Raw genomic sequence first — 20,507 nt, 5'->3', positions numbered from 1 at the left:
CACTCGTATTGAGCGCTTACTGTGTGCAGAGCACTGTACTAAGCGCTTGGGAAGTACAAGTTGGCAACATATAGAGACAGTCCCTACCCAACAATGGGCTCACAGTCTAGAAGGGGGAGACAGACAACAAAACAAAATATATTAACAAAATAAAATAAATAGAATAGTAAATGTGTACAAGTAAAATAGAGTAATAAATGTGTACAAACATATACAGGTGCTGTGGGGTGAGGAAGGAGGTAGGGCGGGGGGGATGGGGAGGGGGAGAGGAAGGAGGGGGCTCAGTCTGGGAAGGCCTTGTATCTAGCCCAGCACTTAGGACAGTGCCTGGGCCATAGGTAAGTGCTTTACAAATATTTTAAAAAATTACAAAAAACATTTGTTTCCTGTGACATTATCTGCTCATAGTAGCGGAATCAGGAAACAGAAAGTCCTCTCCCGGACTTTCCCCTCACTGTAAACGGCACCACCGTCCTTCCCGTCTCACAGGCCTGTAACCTTGGTGTTATCCTTGACACCGCTCTCTCATTGGAGAAGCAGCGTGGCCCAGTGGAAAGAGCACGGGCTTTGGAGTCAGAGGTCATGGGTTCAAATCCCAGCTCCGCCACTTAGCTGTGTGACTTTGGGCAAGTCACTTAACTTCTCTGTGGCTCAGTTACCTCATCCTGGCACATTCACACACGTGTATTATTGTCACAGTAAAGTTTGCCTGCCTAAAGGTAAAGGGCTGGTTTTGGATTTATGCCTGCCTTCCTCTTTAAAAAAAAAAAAAACACAAATCCCCTCTTTAGCCCCAGGTCCCTGGACATTGTATGTGGTCTTTCTCCAGCCTGCCCGAGTGCTGCTAGCCTGCTAACAGACACATGGCAGAAACAGCTGGCCCTGCTCATACAACCTGGGACTCAGACTTGAGCTCTATTGGCAAGTGATTTGCCATGAGAGCCACCAACCTGAGTCACTTGAGTGTTTGGATTTCCTGGCAACACATACGAAGATGTCACCTTACTCTCTGTGAATGAGCAAGGTTTTGGCGGGGCCTCCGATTTGCTCCTCACCTGGACCGACTGTCGAAATTGTCCTCAAACACCAAGGAAGCAGAGGGAAGAGACAGTTGCATAATGGACTCCTGGAAGATTGCTATCCTCTGAGAAAAGGACAGTGAAGCCCAGGTAGCGCTCTTCCTCTGAGTCTGGTGGTCAGTTTCCAATGGGTAGGCAGGGAGGAGGTTAGAACACTTGCATGTGTGCACAAACACAGACACCTAACAGTGAGAGAAATGCCTCCTATCTCTAACCTATGATATACAATGTCCTGGATAATAGAGGTAGTGTGACTTTCTCTGGATACTAAGATCCTAGGCTAAGGCTGTAATTTGTTTCATCTCTGGCAAGAAGAAAGATTTTAGTTGAAATAGCTGAAGGTACTTCTGAGCAAGAAACAATTTCTGGCTAAAATTCAACAAGATCTTATTTGCAGAGTAAATTACGCTAGAAGTTTTTTTTTTTTTGCATGGGTAAAGGCACTAGGAAATTGAAACTGCACACAGTGGTTTTTCCCTGTCTTGTCCTTAGAAAATGTTAATGGAGAGAAGGAGAAGGGAGGAAAAAGACCAGTATAAAGTTAGAAAAATCTTATTTCAGCTGGCACTGTTCAGAGCAGGAGGAAGGAAAGTGAGGAATTTGCCACCGGGCTGGGTGCTGGGCTGTCGGCTTCAGTCAGAGTCATTGTCTGAAAACGGAAGAGGCGATCAGACTCGGCGAGTGGGCAGTGTTCCATCTGGCTCAGAACTGGATGGAGATGATCCCTTTGATGACCTGACCAGCCCCTGGCCTTCCTGTATTGGCTCTTTGCTGCCCTAGTTTCCTCTGTGTGGCTGTACATGTGGCCATTCACTGCCCCTCTCCCCATCTCCTTCCTCTCTCTCTCTCTCTCTCTCTCTCTCTCTCTCTCTCTCTCTCTCTCTCTCTCTCTCTCTCTCTCTCTCTCTCTCTCTCTCTCTCTCTCTCTCTCTCTCTCTCTCTCTCTCTCTCTCTCTCTCTCTCTCTCTCTCTCTCTCTCTCTCTCTCTCTCTCTCTCTCTCTCTCTCTCTCTCTCTCTCTCTCTCTCTCTCTTCCCCCCCCCCCCCCCCCCCCGCTTTCCCTTTCCCATCCTCAGGTGGCAAGGGTAATGAGCAGGAGGAGGCCAAAGAAGAAGCCACAAGCAGGCCTGATTGGCCTGTCAATGACCGATCTGCATCACCGGTCACCAAATGGTTCCAGAAGCTGTGTGATCCATCCTGGCTCCAGGTGGCGGCTGGAGCACTGGGTATGAGGACGATTTGGTCCCCGGAGAATCAACTTGAACGGGTGCAGACTCAGCCCCCTATGCGGGCCTCCAGACTGACCCGGGATTCGCCCACCTGACAGCTGCTGTCCAGAATGCTGGAGGGACTGCCTGGAGACTCCCCTCCCCCCACTTCCCGGGGACAGCAAGCTGAGGACAGCGGAGCCTGAAGTCTCAAGTGCTCCCTGGCAGCTGCTGCATAGGGGTGAGGGTGCTGACAGGCTGGATCCCTGCTGAAAGGGGGCCAGGCAACCTGGGGCAGGGCTTCCAAGGTTGGAGCCTCCCTGCCTTCAGCTGACCCCAAAGCCTGGTGGGGGATAGAGAAGGTTCTGACCCAACCAGCAGGAGTACCTGGTGGTTGAGGGTGGGGGGGAGGGATGCAGGGTGTCACCACCCTCACCCTGGAGCTGTTGGAGCTCATGGGGCAGGACCATCGAAAGATGAAAGGAGCTTGCCGGTGCAGGGTCAGGCTAGGGGGCTGTGGCCTGCCATCAGGGGGCAACAAGCAGACTCCCTCCCATCCCCGACCTCTGGCCTCCATCCTGCTCCAAAGGGCAGGTGAGGCAGTGAACTCCAGTACCCTGCCCAAAGAGCCCTTCCGATGCCATGGGGACAACAGAGGAGCTACCACCTCAGCTTGCCAACTTGCTCAACTGTTCCCTGACAGGGAACAGTTGAGAGTCATCTGGATTTGCCATCTCTGAGTTCAGAGAACAGGACAGAGAGCCTTGAACTGGCTTAAGGCCCAAGAAGGGGAACTTTCAGCTCAAAGGTGTCAGCCGCCAAAATCAGAGCAGCGTTTCAAGGACTGTTGGGCAGACTGACTGACTGACTGACTGATTTGTCTCTTCACCCAGTTGATGCCTGTGGCTGCCATTTCTGGGTGACCCCAGATAGCAGGACCCCTGCGAATGTTTTCCATTTTTTGAGCCAAAAGAGAGATTGCTAGGAAAACTTCCAAAGTAGAGCTAGAGATCCTTTCTCTAAGCCAGCCAGCCCTCTCAGCCCCTTGTTTGAAGGCTGGGAGTTTGGATCCAAGGAAAAGGAGCAAGTGGCCACCACCTACCTTCTGACTTGTGGACATCTGGGTCTTTGTTGGCATCCCCTTGTTTGATAAATTTGACCAAGTCACTAAAAATAATGTAGAAATCCACAGCGTACACGACTGGCCACGAAGCCAAGCACCTAAACGGCGCAACAGGGAGGGGGTGGATTCAGGAGTCCAGCCAGAGAGCCTCCAGGCCGCCAAGCTGCCCTGTTGAAGAAGCCCAGTTCGGGTGTAGAACGACAGCTGAAGAGGCAAGAGACACAGACCTTTCCAATGGCAAACAAGATCATACTTAGACCTTACAGTGAAGAACCATTTCCTGCAGCTTCTTGCGACTTCTTGATTGCAAGAGCTGCCTGGGCTCAAGGAACAGGAGAGGCCCTGGGGACCCATGCTGTGTGGCCTAGGGCCAATCCCTGAGTCCCTCTGGGCCTCTCTTCCTTCCTCCTTAGGCAAAAGTACTCCGAGATGGGTGTGGCTTGTCAGTTCTTTGAGGATAGGGATTGTGTCTAATTACTCCCCCAAGTGCTTAGCACAGTGCTCTGCCCAAAGTAGACTGTGAGCTCCTTGAGGGCAGGGATAACATCTGATAAATCTGTTGTGCTTTCCCAAGTGTTTAGCTCAGTGATCTGCACACAGCAGATGCTCAGTCCCTACTATTGTTTGATTGTGATCGATTCCAAGTTGGGCAAGCACTAAGTACTTAGTAGTGCTAGGCAAGTATCAGGTTGTGTGGCTGTGAACAAATCCTTAGGCATCTTGGAGGCAGAGCTAAGAGACAATGGGGAAGTAGGAACAAGGAGTAGGGAAATCCTCTCTAGGAGATGATGCCTCCCAGAAGGCAAAAGGGCCTGGACTTCCAGCACCCCCAGATGAGGCTGGGTGCTCTACCTACCGCTCTTGTCCTTGACCTCACAATCTGTCTCTGGGGGCAGGATTTCTCTGGGCTGTGACTAAACCTTTTCAGAAGTTTGTTAAGCTGATCACCCTGTTGATTTTCCCAGAGAAATTGTTTCTAAGGTGCTTTGGCCACAGTCTATATGCTCAGGGTTTTCCGTAGGTTCTCCCTTTTTCCTCTGGGATGAAATCCTAAGGTGCATTTCATCCCAAAGTAGTGTTGCCTAGTGGAAAGTGCACATGGGCCTGGGAATCAGGGGGTCTGAGTTCCAATCCTGGCTCTGCCACTTGCCTGCTGTGGACAAGTAACTTCACTTTTCTATGCCTCGTTCTCTTAATCTGTAAAATGGGGATTCAAGCCCTATTCTCCCATCCTACTTAGACTGTGAGCCCTAAATGGGACAGGGACTATGTTTGACCTGATTATCCTGTATCTACCTTATTGGCTACTACAGTGGCACATAGTAAGCACTTAAAAAATTTCACAATTATTTTGTCCGGGGGCTCTGCTTTAGGCAAGACTCCCAACAAAGTCTGGGAGGACTGATTGAGGGAGGGGAAGTGAGGGAGGCCAGGCCACATGGGGAAGAGTCAGTCTCTGATCAGCAGCAGCCTGGTATTATTCCTGGACTCTAGAGAGCTGCTCTCCTAGACCTTTGGGGAGGGAAGGCTCTATCTGCAGGGCCCATCATGGCACCAGGGAGCACACTATCCAGCTACCCTCACCAGGAACCAGAGCAAGAAGCGCTTTATCTTTCAGGGAATCAGTAGGGAAAGGGGTGGTGGATCTGAGCAAGAAATGATTAAATCAACCAGCTGAGAACTAGGAGTCTCCTGGCAGCTCTCTGCTGTCAGAGCAGAAGAGGCCGAGCCAGAATGGACGGAGCAGGCAGCCCAAATGCCTGCGGATGGGGAAGGGAAAGGGGTTTGGTACTTACTCCAGTGGCTTTGAAGGCTCCGTCCATGTACTTGGAAACTGTTGTGATTGAGATGGCAAAGTAGATGATGGCAGCAGTGATGCAACACAGAAAATCCTGTAAGAGAGTATGCTACAGAGGTGTGTTTGCCAGGGGTCATATCATATATAACTGACAGAATCACCACCCCCACCCCACCTCCACCTTCAAAGCCTTATCGAAGGCACATCTCCTACAAGAGGCCTTCCCCGACTAAGCCCTCATTTCTTCTTCTCCTCCTCCCTTTTACGTTGCCCTGGCTTGCTTCCTTTACTCATCACCCCTTCAGCCCCACAGCACTTAGGTACATATCCGTAATCTATTTATATTAATGTCCGTCTCCCCCTCTAGACTGTGAGCTCGTTGTGGGCGGGGAATGTGTCTAGCAGTTCTATTATATTGTACTCTCCCAAGGACTTAGTACAGCGTTGTTCATACAGTAAGCGCTCAATAAATAGGATTGATTGATTGATTGTTAGGGGAAGTAAGGGGCTGGTGGTGGCTAAACAGATGGTGAGGCTGGAGGAAAGGCCCTCATGGGAGTGTTGGGCCAGCCATGGAAAATGACCAGGCTGGGCCTGGGTCTGCAGCAGGGCCCCCAGGCAGCCTTTCTTGCTGGGGGAGACACCACATGGCCAGAGTGCCTGGCATCTCCCTTAAGCACTTCGTGCAGTGCTCTGCACACAGTAAGCACTCAATAAATACGATTGAATGAAATACGATTGAATGAATCTCCCCAGGCAGCCATACTCTCAGAATGCACCCAGGGAAGTTGATGCGATTCAATAGCCAGAAACTTGGTTGCAGACTATCTACCCCAGCAATTAGTTCAGTGGTTGGCATGTAAACTCGTTATGGGCAAGGAATGTGTCTGTTTATTGTTGTATTGTACTCTCCCAAGAGCTCAGTATAGTGCTCTGCACACAGTAAATGCTCAATAAATACAATTGACTGACTAACCATTACAACAATTATCATTATTATTATTATTATTATCATAACAGATGGCTTTCCCTCCTGTGGACAGAAACAGGATCATGCCCGAGGGATCATCCCCCACCTCGGTCCACTGTAGGGAATATAACCTGGGTGTGTTGGCAAAGGAAAAAGGGGGACCCCTGCAGCAGGGCCCTGAGCAACACTGAAGCAATGCTGTTCTCAGCAGCTCAAGAATTTGAGGACCCAGAGCTACTGCTGGGCATCTTGAGTGGCTAGGGGAAGTGGGGTGCAGGGGAGGCTGAAGGCACAATGGCCAGCCTGAGGGAGACCATTCATTCATTCATTCATTGATTCAATCATATTTATTGAGCGCTTACAGTGTGCAGAGCACTGCACTAAGTGCTTGGGAAGTATAAGTGGACAACATATAGAGATGGTCCCTACCCAACAACGGGCTCACAGTTTAGAAGGGGGAGACAAACAACACAACAAAACATGTGGACAGGTGTCAAGTCATCAGAATAAATAGAGATAAAGCTAGATCATTAACAAAATAAATAGAATAGTAAATATGTACAAGTAAAATAAATATAGTAAATCTGTACAAACATATATACAGGTGCTGTGGGGTGGGGAAGAAGGTAGGGTGGGGGGGATGGGGAGGAGGAGAGGAAAAAGGGGGCTCAGTCTGGGAAGGCCCCCTGGAGGAGGTGAGCTCTCAGTAGGGCTTTGAAGGGAGGAAGAGAGCTAGTTTGGCGGATGTGTGGAGGGAGGGCATTCCAGGCCGGGGGAGGATGTGGGCCGGGGGTCGACGGCGGTTCAGGCGAGAACAAGGCGCAGTGAGGAGGTTAGCGGCAGAGGAGTGGAGGGTGCGGGCTGGTCTGTAGGAGAGAAGGGAGGTGAGGTAGGAGAGCCTTGAAGCCGAGACTGAGGAGTTTTTGCTTGATGCGTAGGTTGACTGGTAGCCACTGGAGATTGTTGAGGAAGGGAGTAACATGCCCAGAGGTTTCTGCACAAAGATGATCCAGGCAGCAGCGTAAAGTATAGACTGAAGTGGGGAGAGACAGGAGGATAGGAAATCAGAGAGGAGGCTGATGCAGTAATCCAGTCGGGATAGGATGAGAGATTGAACCAGCAAGGTAGCGGTTTGGATGGAGAGGAAAGGGCGCATCTTGGCGATGTTGCAGAGGTGAGACCGGCAGGTTTTGGTCAGACCAGCGCCCTGACTGCCAGTTCTGGCTCTGGGGAACTGGGTGTATCCAGGAAGCATTAATTCTGCAGGAGGTGATCAGAAGAGCTTCAGCACTGTCATCATCATCATCTCTGTGCCCATTCTGTCTCCCTTACCCCGGGGCCCTGGAGCCCCAAAGGCAACCACATTCCTAGGATTTCTGGGGCTGCTTCAATGGTCCCTCAAGAGTCTGCGGCGACAGCGACCCCTAGTGGCTAAAGGTGGTAAGACCTGAACTGTCTTTGAAATTCCGAGTTGCAACACAATACGCATCATTCATTCATTTATTCAATCGCATTTATTGAGCGCTTACTGTGTGCAGAGCACTGGACTAAGCGCTTGGGAAGTACAAGTCGGCAACATATAGAGACGGTCCCTATCCAACAACGGGCTCACGGTCTAGAAGGGGGAGACAGGCAACAAACAAAACATGTAGACAGGTGTCAAAACCATCAGAATAAATAGAATTACAGCTATATGCACATTATTAACAAAATAGAGTAGTAAATATGTACAAGTACAATAAATAGAGTAATAAATCTGTACAAATATATACAAGTGCTGTGGGGAGGGGAAGGGGGTAGGGCGGGGGGGAGGGGGAGGAAGAGAGGAAAAAGGGGGCTCAGTCTGGGAAGGCCTCAATCAATCAATCAATCAATCGTATTTATTGAGCGCTTACTGTGTGCAGAGCCCTGTACTAAGCGCTTGGGAAGTACAAGTTGGCAACATATAGAGACGGTCCCTACCCAACAGTAGGCTCACAGTCTAGAAGGGGGAGACAGAGAACAAAACCAAACATATTAACAAAATAAAATAAATACAATAGATAAGTACAAGTAAAATAAATAGAGTAATAAATATGTACAAACATATATACATATATACAGGTGCTGTGGGGAATGGAAGGAGGTAAGACGGGGGGATGGAGAGGGGGACGAGGGGGAGAGGAAGGAGGGTGCTCAGTCTGGGAAGGCCTCCTGGAGGAGGTGAGCTCTCAGTAGGGCCTTGAAGGGAGGAAGAGAGCTAGCTTGGCGGATGGGCAGAGGGAGGGCATTCCAGGCCATAGAGGAGGTGAGCTTTCAGTAGGGCTTTGAATGGAAGAAGAGAGCTAGTTTGGCAGATGTGTGGAGGGAGGGCATTCCAGGCCAGGGGAAGGACCTGGGCCAGGGGTCGACGGTAGGACAGGCGAGACACTGGAGCCTTTTAAATTATTTTTTAATGGTATTTGTTGAGCTCTTATTATATACCAAGCACTATACTGAATGCTGGGGTAAATACAAGCTAGCCAGGGTGGACACAGTCCATGTCCCATATGGGGCTTACAGTCTTAATTCTTTGCATTTGGATTTGCACCCTTTACTCACCTTTTCCTCAGCCCCACAGTAATAATAATAATGGCATTTGTTAAGAGCTTACTATGTGTGAAGCACTGTTCTAAGCGCTGGAGGGGATACAAGGTAATGAGGTTGTTCCACATGGGGCTCACAGTCTTAAATCCCCATTTTACAGATGAGGTAACTGAGGCCCAGAGAAGTTAAGTGACTTGCCCAAAGTCACGTAGCAGACAAGTGGCAGAGTCAGGATTAGAACCCACGACCTCTGACTCCCAAGCCCAGGCTCTTTCCACTAAGCCATGCTGCTTCACAGGATTTATGTACATATCCATAATTTATCTATTTTAGTATCTGTTGCCCCCCACCCCCAATCTGTATGCTTGCTGTGGGCAGAGAACGTGTCTATCAGCATTGGCCCTCATGCCACCCGGGCCCCGTCAACACATTTGTTTTGTTGTCTGTCTCCCCCTTCTAGACTGTGAGCCCGTTGTTGGGTAGGGATTGTCTCTGTTGCCGAACTGTACTCTGCATCTCCTCCTGCCTGCAAGACATCTCCACCTCGATGTCCTCCCACCACCTAAAACTCAACATGACCAAGACTGAGCTCCTTATCTTCCCTCCCAAACCCTGTCCTCTCCCTGACTTGCCCATCACTGTGGAAGGCACTACCATCTTTCCCGTCTCACAAGCCTGCAATCTTGGTGTCACCCCTTGATTCCGCTCTCTCATTCACCCCACACATCCAATCCGTCACCAAATTCTGCCAGTCTCACCTTCACAACATCACCAAGATCCGCCCTTTCCTCTCCAAACCTACGTTAGTACAATCACTCATCCTATCCCAACTGGATTATTGCATCAGCATCCTTTCTGATCTCTCAATCTCCTGTTTCTCCCCACTTCAGTCTGTGCTTCACTCTGCTGCCTGGATTATCTTTCTACAGAAGCATTCTGGGCATGTCACCCCGCTCCTCAAAAATTGCCAGTGGTTGCCTATCATTCATTCATTCAATCATATTTATTGAGCGCTTACTGTGTGCAGAGCACTGTCTTAAGCACTTGGGAAGTACAAGTTGGCAACATATAGAGACGGTCCCTACCCAACAATGGATTCACAGTCTAGAAGGGGGAGACAGACAACAAAACAAAACATATGGACAGGTGTCAAGTCATCAGAATAAATAGAAATAAAGCTAGATGCACATCATTAACAAAATAAATAGAATAGTAAATATGTACAAGTAAAATCAATAGAGTAATAAATCTTTACAAACATATCAATCTCTGTATCAAGCAAAAACTCCTCACTGTTGGCTTCGAAGTTCTCCATCCCCTTGCCCCCTCCTACCTCAATCCCTTCTCTCCTCCTACAGCTCAGCCTGCACACTCTGCTCCTCTGGCGCTAACCTTCTCACTGTGCCTCGTTCTCACCTGTCCCTCCGTTGACCCCTGGCCCACATCCTCCCTCTGGCCTAAAATGCCCTCACTCCACACATCTGTCAAACTACCACACTTCCCCATCTTCAAAGCTCTATTGAAGGCTCACCTCCTCCAAGAGGCCTTCCCAGACTAAGCCCCCCTTTTCCTCAGCTCCCCCTCCCCTGCCCATCACTCTGACTTGCCCTTTGCTCTACCCCCTTCCCACCCCACAGCACTCGTGTATATATGTACACATCTTAAATTCTATTTATATTAATGCCTGTTTATGTGTTTTGATGTGTATATGTCCATAATTCTATTTATTTATATTGATGCTATTGATGCCTGTTTACTTGTTTTGATGTCTGTCTCCCCCCTCCTAGACTGTGAGTCTGTTGTGGGCAGGGATTGTCTCTGTTGTCGAATTGTACTTTCCAAGAGCTTAGTACAGTACTCTGCACAAAGTAAGCGCTCAATAAATATGAATGAATGAATGAATGAATGAATGAATGAATGATCTTTGGGGCAGGAGGGGAAGCCGGAGGAGAAAGGACTGAGAGTACAAGCCAGTTGGATGTGATGGGCTGGGCTGCAGCAAAAAAGAAGGGCCCAGGGAGTCTCGTTTGTTGTGCGAGTTTGAAACCTACAGTCAGAAGGAGTATTTGATTCAGGAAATTTGATCTCTACAGCTATTTTAAAGCCATAGCAGATGCCATTAATGGTTCAAACAGGGTCCACCTCACCCAGAACTCTCTGACAGGGGCACTGGAAAGCTTGGAGGAATGTGTGCTTGTGGCTGCCCTCCTGCACACCCATTCAACACTGTCGACTTTCCCCCAGTGACCCAGCACAGACCATCCAACATCCTTGACTCCTTCCCCTGTGACCCAGCACAGATCATCCAACTCCCCTGACTCTCCCCTCTCTGACCCTGACTCTCCCCAGTAATAATAATAATAATAATAATAATGATGGCATTTGTTAAGCGCTTACTATGTGCCAAGCACTATTCTAAGCACTGGGGGGGGAAACAAGGTAATGAGGTTGTCCCACATGGGACTCAGTCTTCATCCCCATTTTACAGATGAGGTAACTGAGGCCCAGAGTAGTTAAGTGACTTGCCCAAAGTCAGACAGCAGACTAGTGGCGGAGTCAGAATTATAACCCATGACCTCTGACTCCCAAGTTCGGGCTCCTTCCACTGAGCCATGCTGCTTCTCTGGACCATCCAACACTGCTGTCTCCTCTCTCCATCCCAGACTCTTCCCACTTCAGTGACGCAGCAAAGACCATCCAACACCCCAACTCTCTTCTCCATTCCTGGCTCTTCCCTCCTCCACCGGACCCTCCAAGTGACCCAGCATGGCCCACGGGCAGGGGCTGTAGTGGGGTCTGAAACAAGGAGGGGGGGCTGCTCCGTTTTGCCTCCTTAGGCCAACTGACCTCCCCAGAAAGAAATGGTGGTAGCAGGAGTGGTGCGGGAGGGTCTCTCCTCAGCGAACCCCCCCACCCTGCAGTCTTTGTTTCTCCCCCTGCTCCACCTTGGGCCCCATCCCAGCTCTCTTGGCAGGCTCCCAGCCATGAGCATCAGCTCCAGATGTGGGCAGGAGTGAGCTTAGTGGAAGTGGCTGCAACTCCACCGGGAGACAGCCCTCCCCCCACTCCTCACCGCTACCCCATCCTTCCTGAGACCCAAGCCCAAACTCGGTGTGGCACTCCACCTCGCCACCCCCAGGGCGACTACCTAGCTCACCTGTTGCCAAAGGCTCCGGCTGGAGTCTCACTGGAAGGAGCCGAGGCTCTCATTTCCGGGCCTGGGCCCTGCTCAGCCAACAGCGATCTTGTGCCCTCCGAGGGGAAGAGAAACTGCTGTTGTCTGGAGTGGGCGGGGGTGGACACAGCGAAGCATTTTCTGGCCTGGCTGGTCTCGGCTCCAGCCCCTCCCTCAACTGGGTGCTGAACTCAGAAATGCAGAGGCCAAGCTGGGTGAGAGCCCTGACCCCCACCCACCTCAGTCCCCCTGCTGCGGCACATCTGGCAGCGAGAACACCAATGTCCACCCACAGCTCACATAAGGCCCGGCAGTGGAAACTAGCCAGAGGAGGGCCACAAACAGAACTGAAGATTTGGGGAGAGGGGAGGGAGGCAGAAGAAGGTCAGAGGGAAGGGGTTTTTAAACTGAACCAGAACCTCCTTATTCTGGTCAGGAAACCCAGGCCTGGAACAGCAACGACACAATGGAGAGGAGGCCTCAACAGATATGGACGCTATAAGATTAAACCCACATTCTGCTGACTCCTCACCCCCTCCCTCTAATCTCTCTCCTCCCTCTCCCCTTCCTCCCCCTCTCCCCTCCTCCCTACTTCTTCCCCTCTCCCTCTTTGCTCCCTCCTTCCCAATTCCCTCTCTCCCTCCCCCTTTTCCTTTCACCTCCTTCCAGCTTCCGATTTGTTTTCCTTCCCTGCTTCTCCATCCCTCTTCCTCCTTCCTCTCTTCTTCCCCCCGCCCCACCCCCCTCGCCCCCCGGCCCTGACACCCTAGACCTCTGGAAATCTTGGACTCCAGATCAGCCCTCTGTTCATTCTGTGGATGGGGGAATACCTGGGGGGAAAAACAATCTCCAAGATAACCTGTTTGGGTTGCCCTGGGGAACGGAACCTTCATGGGGGATAATAATAACAATAATGATAGTAATTATGGTATTTGTTAAGCGCTTACTATATGCCAAGCACTGTTCGAAGCACTAGGGTAGATACAGGGTATTCAGGTTGTCCCACGTGGGGCTCATACTTTTAATCCCCATTTTACAGATGAGGTCACTGTGGCACAGAGAAAAGTGACTTGCCCAAGGTCACACAGCAGACACGTGGCAGAGGAGGGATTAGAACCCACGTCCTCTGACTCCCAAGCCCGTGCTCTTTCCACTAAGCCATGCTGCGTCACCAGCCTTGGCCCCCTCAGACCCGCTGTTGTACCTGGTGCAAATGTCCCAAGACAACCCAGTTAGATTTTAAGATCAATGAAGGCAGGGGTCGCGTCTAATGCTAATAATAATAATGGCATTTATTAAGCACTTACTATGCACAAAGCACTGTTCTAAGCGCTGCGGAGGTTACAAGGTGATCAGGTTGTCCCACGTGGGGCTCACAGTCCTAATCCCCATTTTACAGATGAGGTAACTGAGGCCCAGATAAATTAAGTGACTTGCCCAAAGTCACACAGCTGACAAATGGCGGAGCCAGGATTTGAACCCATGACCTCTGACTCCAAAGCCCGTGCTCTTTCCACTGAGCCACGCAGCTTCTCCCAAGTCTGCTGTGTGACCTTGGGCAGGTCACTTCACTTCTCTGAGCCTCAGTTACCTCATCTGTAAAATGGGGATTAAGACTGTGAGCCCCACGTGGGACAACGTGATCACCTTGTATCCTCCCTAGTGCTTAGAACAGTGCTTTGCACATAGTAAATGCTTAACAAATGCCATTGTTATTATTATTATACAATGTATTCAGGTTGTCTCATGTGGGGCTCACAGTCTTAATCCCTATTTTACAGATGAGGTAAATGAGGCACAGAGAAGTTAAGTGACTTGCCCAAAGTTACACAGCTGACAAGTGGCAGAGGTGGGATTGGAACCCGCAACCTCTGACTCCCCATCCCATGCTCTTTCCACGAAGCCACGCTGCTTCTATAAGCCTCTTAGCCAAGCAATCCCTTCAGGAAGGCCAGACTGAAGCTGGAACAGTGGGCTAGTGGGGCCAGAAGACGACTCCTCTCTTCAGCCCCTTTCCTGTGGTCCTGACTTCAGTGGAGGAGAAGATGCCCTCAGCCTCTACCAGAAACCCAATAAATAATTATAATTGTGGTATTAAAGTGCTTATGGTATGCCAGGCACTGTACTCAGCGCTGGGGTAGATACAAGCAAATTGGGTTGGACACAGTCCAAGCTCCTCTAAGGTCCTTCTGTGCCTTCCTTCCCAGCCCCCATTTCAGGAACAGAGGCAGCCATTTTCCACCACAGCACCCAGGAAGCAGGGAGTGAGGGATGTGAGGTGAAGAGAGGAGACAGGGTGGGAGGGGGGAAGGCAACACGGGAGTGAGGGGCCAGGCTTCCTCTCCCTGTCTTACTGAAAGAAACCTCAGTCCCTACTTCTGTCATCTCCCATTGGGTGCCACAGCTCATGCTACTCCAGAATTTCCATTTGACCTTTGACCCTGGAAGTTGCAAAACTCCTGCATTTGGGGAGACGAAACCATCATATTTGCAACGGCTCCTGAAAATTTAGCCAACACAAACCATATGTGCCAAGAAAGAGGAATCTGGTTAGAACCAAAATCCGAGGAAAGGGGTAGGAGGGGAGAGGTGGCAACACCTGACGTCATCTAAGAAAATATCTTCAGCAATTCAGCAAACTTTCAAACCCAAAGGAGAAAACACAGGGTGGGCAAGAGTGTGAAGCCAGAGACTTAGAGAGCAGAGAATTCTCCTCTCAGCCCAAACAGATACCACCATGAGCTGTAAATATTCCACCCCCTCATCCACCCTCTCATCCTTCCCAGTCATCTCTCAAGAGATCTCCCCTTTTTTTAATCTATCCCTTCTATCTGGGCCTCTGATCCCATCCCCTCTCACCTTCAACAAACACTTGCACCCACACCCACTATCCTACTCTCTCTGACCAGTCTCCAACTGCTCACTCTCCGATGCTTCCTTTTCTACCCGCTCCCCTATCCTCAAAAACAAAGCAAAACAAAAACAAAAACCTTCTCTGGACCCCACTGCCCCATCCCACTCTCTACCCATCCCACTCTCGCTCCGTCCAGCCTCCTCCCATTCTAGCCAAACTCCTAGAATGGACTGTGTACATCCACTGCCTCCGCTTCCTCTCCTCCAACTCCCTCCTTGATCCTCTACAGTCTGATTTTCGCCCACTTCATTCCACCGAGGCCACTCTTCCCAATGTCACCAGTGACCTCCTTCTTGCCAAATGTATTGGTCTCTATTCCAATCCTCCTTGACTTCTCTGCTGTCTTCAACACCCTGGACCACACTCTCCTCCTGGACACAACATCTAATCCTGGTTTCACCAATACAGTTCTGTCCTGGTTCTCCTCCTGCCCCAATCAGTCAAACAGTCAATGGTATTTATTTGAGTGCTTACTATGTGTGGAGTGCTTAGCATGTACTAAGTACTTGAAAGAGTACAGTGCAAAAGATGATCCTGCTGGCTCCTCTTCTGCCCCTCACTCCCTAAATGTGGGAGTCCCTCAAGTCTTGTTCTGGATCCCCTTCTCATCTCATCTGCTCCCATGACTTAAGCTACCACCTCAATCAATGGTATTTATTGAGCACTTAATGTGTTCAGAGCATTGTACTAAGTGCTTGGGAGAGTGCAATACAACAGAGTTGGTAGAAATGTTCCCTGCCCACAACGAGCTTACAGTCCAGATGGGGAGAAAGACATTAATTTATTCATATTAATGTCTGTCTCCCCCCATCTATACAGTAAGCTTGTTGTGGGAAGGGAATATGTACGTTTATTGTAATATTGTACTCTCCCTAGCATTTAGTGCAGTGGTCTGCCCACAGTAAGTGCTCAATAAATACAATTGATTGAACGAATGAATGAATGAATGAATGAATGAATAAATAAATAAATAAATAAATAAATTACAGATATGTACATCAGTGGTGGAGTGAATAAAGGGTGCAAATTCAAGTGCAAGAATAATGCAAGGAATGGGAGAAGAGGAAATGATGGATTAGTCTATGCAGATGATTTCCCTTCCTTCTGCGTCACCTTTCACTTAGATCTGTACCTTTGAAGCCCTTGATCTTCACTCCACCCTCAGTCCCACAGCATTTATGGATATGTCTGTAGTTTATTTTAGTGTCTGTCTCCCCCTCTAGACTGTAAGCTCCTTGTTGGCAGGGAACACAACTACTAACTGTTATATTGTACTCCCCACATACTGAGTATCAATCAGTAGCATTTATTGAGCACTTACTGTGTGTAGAGCACTGTACTCAGCTCTTAGGAGAGTATACTGCTCAGCACACAGTAAGTGCTCAATAAATACCATTCATTGATTGACTGATCTTTCAGGCAAGTCCCTCCTTCTCTCCCTGCCTTGCAAGCTCACATTTCCTCTTACCTCTGAGACATCTCTATGTGGATGGCCCATGGACATCAATCAATATTTACTGAGCACTTACTGTGTGAAGAGCACTGTACTAAGTGCTTGGGATAGTACAGTACAACAGAGTTGGTAGACATATTTCCTGCCCACCTTAAACTCAATATGTCCAAAACTCATCTGGGTGGGATTGGAAGGACCAAATCACACTGGGCTTTCTTGAACTGTGGGGGTTATTGTGGTAATAATGGTGTTTATTGAGCACCCCTTTGGTGCGCTGCACTGTACTAGTAATAATAATAATAGTACTTATCATTTATTATGTGTCAAGCACAGCACTAAGCTCTAGGGCTGATACAAACTAATCAGATCCCGCACAGGATTCAATCTAAGAAGGAGGGAGAACAGGTATTTTATTTCCATTTTACAAATGAGGAAACTGAGTCCCAGAAAGCTTAAATGAGTTGCCCAATGTCACACAGCAGGCCAATGGCAAAATTGGGATTAGAACCCTGTCCCAGGCTCGTACAATGGGCTCACAGTTTAGAGGGCGGGGGGAGACAGACATCAAGTAAGAAACTGAAAGCATAGCGGGGGAGCAGGGGAGATGTTTTAACTAAGTGGGAAATTAAAGTTTCAGACATTGCTGCGCCCCACCTAGAAACTGGGAATTAAATGACTTAAGTTAGACTGGCATTGTGTATGATACCCAGGCTCTTTATGTAGAAACTTCTGTTTAATCATGTCCCATTTGGACCCCTTACCCAGCCTCCCCTCTCTTGTTGCACCAATTCAGGCCCTCGATTCCATCTTCTCCACTAAACTCATCCCTTGTTCTCCTGACCCATCCTTTTATCTCGAACCACCAACCCTCAGTGCTAAATCACCTCCACAGTTTGCTACCTCTGCTCTTGGGCTTGAGTCGCAGAGTGCTGCTGGAGGGAAATACAAACAGCAGGCCGACCTGGTCCAATTGTAAACTCATCCTCACCTGATTTGCCCTCTCCTCTGCCCAGCAACAATATTTCTCCACCCTTACTGAAAACTCCTTGTGGACAGGTAACATGTCTACCAACTCTTTAGTACTGTGTTCTTTCAAGGGCTTAGTAAGTGCTCTACATGCAGTAAGTGCTCAATAAATGCCACCACTCAATTGACTTCAGTATAAAGATCTGTACATAAATGCTGGGGAATTGTGTGTGGGGTGAGTATCAAAGTGTTTAAGGTGTGAGGACCCAAGTGCCTAGGTGATGCAGAAGGGAGGGAGAATAGTATGGGGGAATGAGGCTTAGTCAGAGAGTGCTTAGTACAGTGCTCTGCACACAGTAAGTGCTTAATAAATATGACTGAATGAACAAATGAATTTTAATAAGGCTTTGAAGGTGGGGAGAGTGGTGGTTTGCTAGATGTGGAGGGGGAGGGAGCTCCAGGCCAGAGGTAGGGTGTGGGTGAGGGTTCAGTGGTGAAATAGATAATAATAATAATAATAATAATAATAATAATGGCATTTATTAAGCACTTACTATGCACAAAGCACTGTTCTAAACACTGGGGAGGTTACAAGGAGATCAGGTTGTTCCACGGGGGGCTCACAGTCTTTATCCTCATTTTACAGATGAGGGAACTGAGGCCCAGAGAAGTTAAGTGACTTGCCCAGAGTCACACAGCTGACAAGTGGCAGAGGCAGGATTAGAACTCACGACCTCTGACTCCCAAGCCCGGGCTCTTTCTACTGAGCCACGCTGCTTCTCTATGAGGTCAAGGTACAGTGAGAAGGTTGGTTTTAGAAGTGTGTGGGCTGGGTTGGTGGGGAAAGGAGCAGGGAAACATCAGAGGGGTAGAGCTGAAAGTGTGCCTTAAAGTCAGTGGTGAGAACTTTCTTCTTGATGTGGAGAAGGATTTGCAACCTTTGGAGGGATTTGAGGAGTGGGGCTATGTGCACAATAGATGGTGGGTCTAGCAAGGTCACCCTAAACTGCCTTATCGAGGAACTCCAGTACCCTAACGCTCATGTTGCATTATGGATGTATCAGTTCACTTTCTAGCAAAAGTATTCTAATCTGAACTGCCGCTCATTGTTGCAGTACAGATGTTGTTCAGAACTCTTTGGTGACTTTCAAGCTGTAGTGTTGTTTTATGCCTCTGGTTTCACCCTGTCATCAGTTATTTTCCAGCACAGACAATGGGACCAAGGGAAAAAGCATAGATTTAGCTGATAAAAACCAAAATTAACAAATGAATGTCAACCAACTTCCACCTGACTGCTGACTAGGGGAGAGTCCTCAAGATTGTAAACTCACTGTGGGCAGGGAACATGTCTACCAACTCTATTGAGGAGCAATGTGGCTTAATGGATAGAGCACAGGTCTGGGAGTCAGAAAGACCTGGATTCAAATCCCGCCTCTGCCACATGTCTGCTGTGTGACCTTAGGCACGTCACTTAATAATAATAATAATGATAATAATAATGTCATTTGTTAAGCACTTACTACATGCAGAGCACTGTTCTAAGCTCTGGGGGGATACAAGGTGATCAGGTTGTCCCACGTGGGGCTCACAGTCTTCATCTCCATTTTACAGATGAGGTAACTGAGGCTCAGAGAAGTTGTGACTTGCCCAAGGTCACACAGCAGACAGGTGGCGGAGCCGGGATTAGAACCCATGACCTCTGACTCCCAAGCCCGACTCTGGGCCTCAGTTACCTCATCTGTAAAATGGAGATTAAGATTGTGAGGCCTATGTGGGACGGGACTCTGTCCAACATGATTTGCTTGTCTATACCAGCGCTTAGTGTAGTGCCTAGCAAATAGTAAATGCTTAACAAGTGCTTAACAAGTCCCAAGTGCTTAGTACAGTGCTCTGTACACAGTAAGCACTTAAGAAATACCGTTGATTGAAATACCAGAGATCACCTTCTAACTGTGCCTCACTCTCAACTTTCCTGCCTCCCAACCATTCCACCCACTGCTGTCTCCTGTCCCCCTCTTCTCTTAAAGCTGCCAGGCCACAGCTTTTCCTGCCTTCAAAGAGCTCCTAAAATCCCACCTCCTTCAGGAAGAATTCCCTAACGAATTCACAACACCCCAGTCACATCAACACAACAGCCACTCAATCAATCAATCAATCAATCAATCAATGGTATTATTGAGCATTTACTGTGTGCAGAGCACTGTACTAAGTACTTGGGAGAGTACAGTGCAATAAAGTTGGTAGACACCTTCCCTACCTGCAAGGAGCATATAGTCTCGAGGGGGAAACAGACATTAAAATAAATTACAGATATGTGTATGAGTGCTGTGGGGTTGAGGGTGGGGTGAATATCAAGTCCTTAAAGGGTACAGATCCAAGTGCACAGGCCACACAGAAAGGAGACCGAATCAGGGAAATAAGGGATTAGTCAGGGAAGGCCTCTTGTAGGAGATATGATTTTAGTAGGGCTCTGAGGATGGGGAGAGTGGTGGTCTGTTATATATATGAAGGGGAAGGCCAGAAGGAGGATGTGGGCAAGGGGTTGGTGATGAGATAGATGAGATCGAGGTACAGTGAGTAAGCTGGTGCTGGAGGAGCGAGTGTGTGGGCTGGGATGCAGTAGGAGATCAGTGAGGTGAAGTAGGAGGGGGAAAGCTGATTGCTTTAAAGCTGATGCTAAAGAGTTTCTGTTTGATGCTAAGTAAAAGTCGTAGGCTTGTGAGATGGAGACAATGGTAGGGTTGTCTACAATGATAAGAAATCAATCAATGGTATTTATTGAGAGCTCACTGAGTGTGGTGGACTGTACAGTGGAAAGAGCATGGGCTTGGAAGTCAGAGGTCGGGGGTTTTGATCCAGGCTTCGCTACTTGTCAGCTGTGTGACTTTGGGCAAGTCACTTAACTTCTCTGTGCCTCAGTTACCTTATCTGTAAAATGGGGATTAAGACTTTGAGCCCCACATGGGACAACCTGATAACCTTGTATCTCTCCCAGTGTTTAGAACAGTGCTTGGCACATAGTAAGCACTTAACAAATACCATCATTACTGAGCACTTTGAAGAGTACATTACAACAGAGTTGGCAGACACTCCCTGGCCACAACACACTTACAGTCTAGAGGGGAGAGACAGACATTAATATAAATAAATTATGGATACGGAAAGTCAAGGAAAGTCAAGGGGAGAACAGAGTTTGGGCGGGAGGCGACGAGCTCTGTTTTGGACATGTTAATTTTGAGATGTCAGCGGGACATCCA

At 48.7% G+C, this 20,507-nt stretch overlaps 1 protein-coding gene across 1 annotated transcript; it reads right to left on the bottom strand.

The window, feature by feature from the left end:
* Window positions 1–2,496: 2,496 nt before the first annotated feature.
* CMTM3 (CKLF like MARVEL transmembrane domain containing 3) lies at window positions 2,497–7,542 on the bottom strand. The gene is given in 5 exon segments (XM_038771832.1): window positions 2,497–2,555; window positions 3,389–3,489; window positions 3,491–3,507; window positions 5,206–5,301; window positions 7,510–7,542. Coding segments are annotated over 5 exon segments (306 nt in total).
* Between the last annotated feature and the right edge of the window lie 12,965 nt (window positions 7,543–20,507).

Source organism: Tachyglossus aculeatus, chromosome X1 (assembly GCF_015852505.1).
Source record: "Tachyglossus aculeatus isolate mTacAcu1 chromosome X1, mTacAcu1.pri, whole genome shotgun sequence".
NCBI classification, from domain to species: domain Eukaryota; kingdom Metazoa; phylum Chordata; class Mammalia; order Monotremata; family Tachyglossidae; genus Tachyglossus; species Tachyglossus aculeatus.
This window is presented reverse-complemented; position numbering and strand designations above follow the sequence as displayed.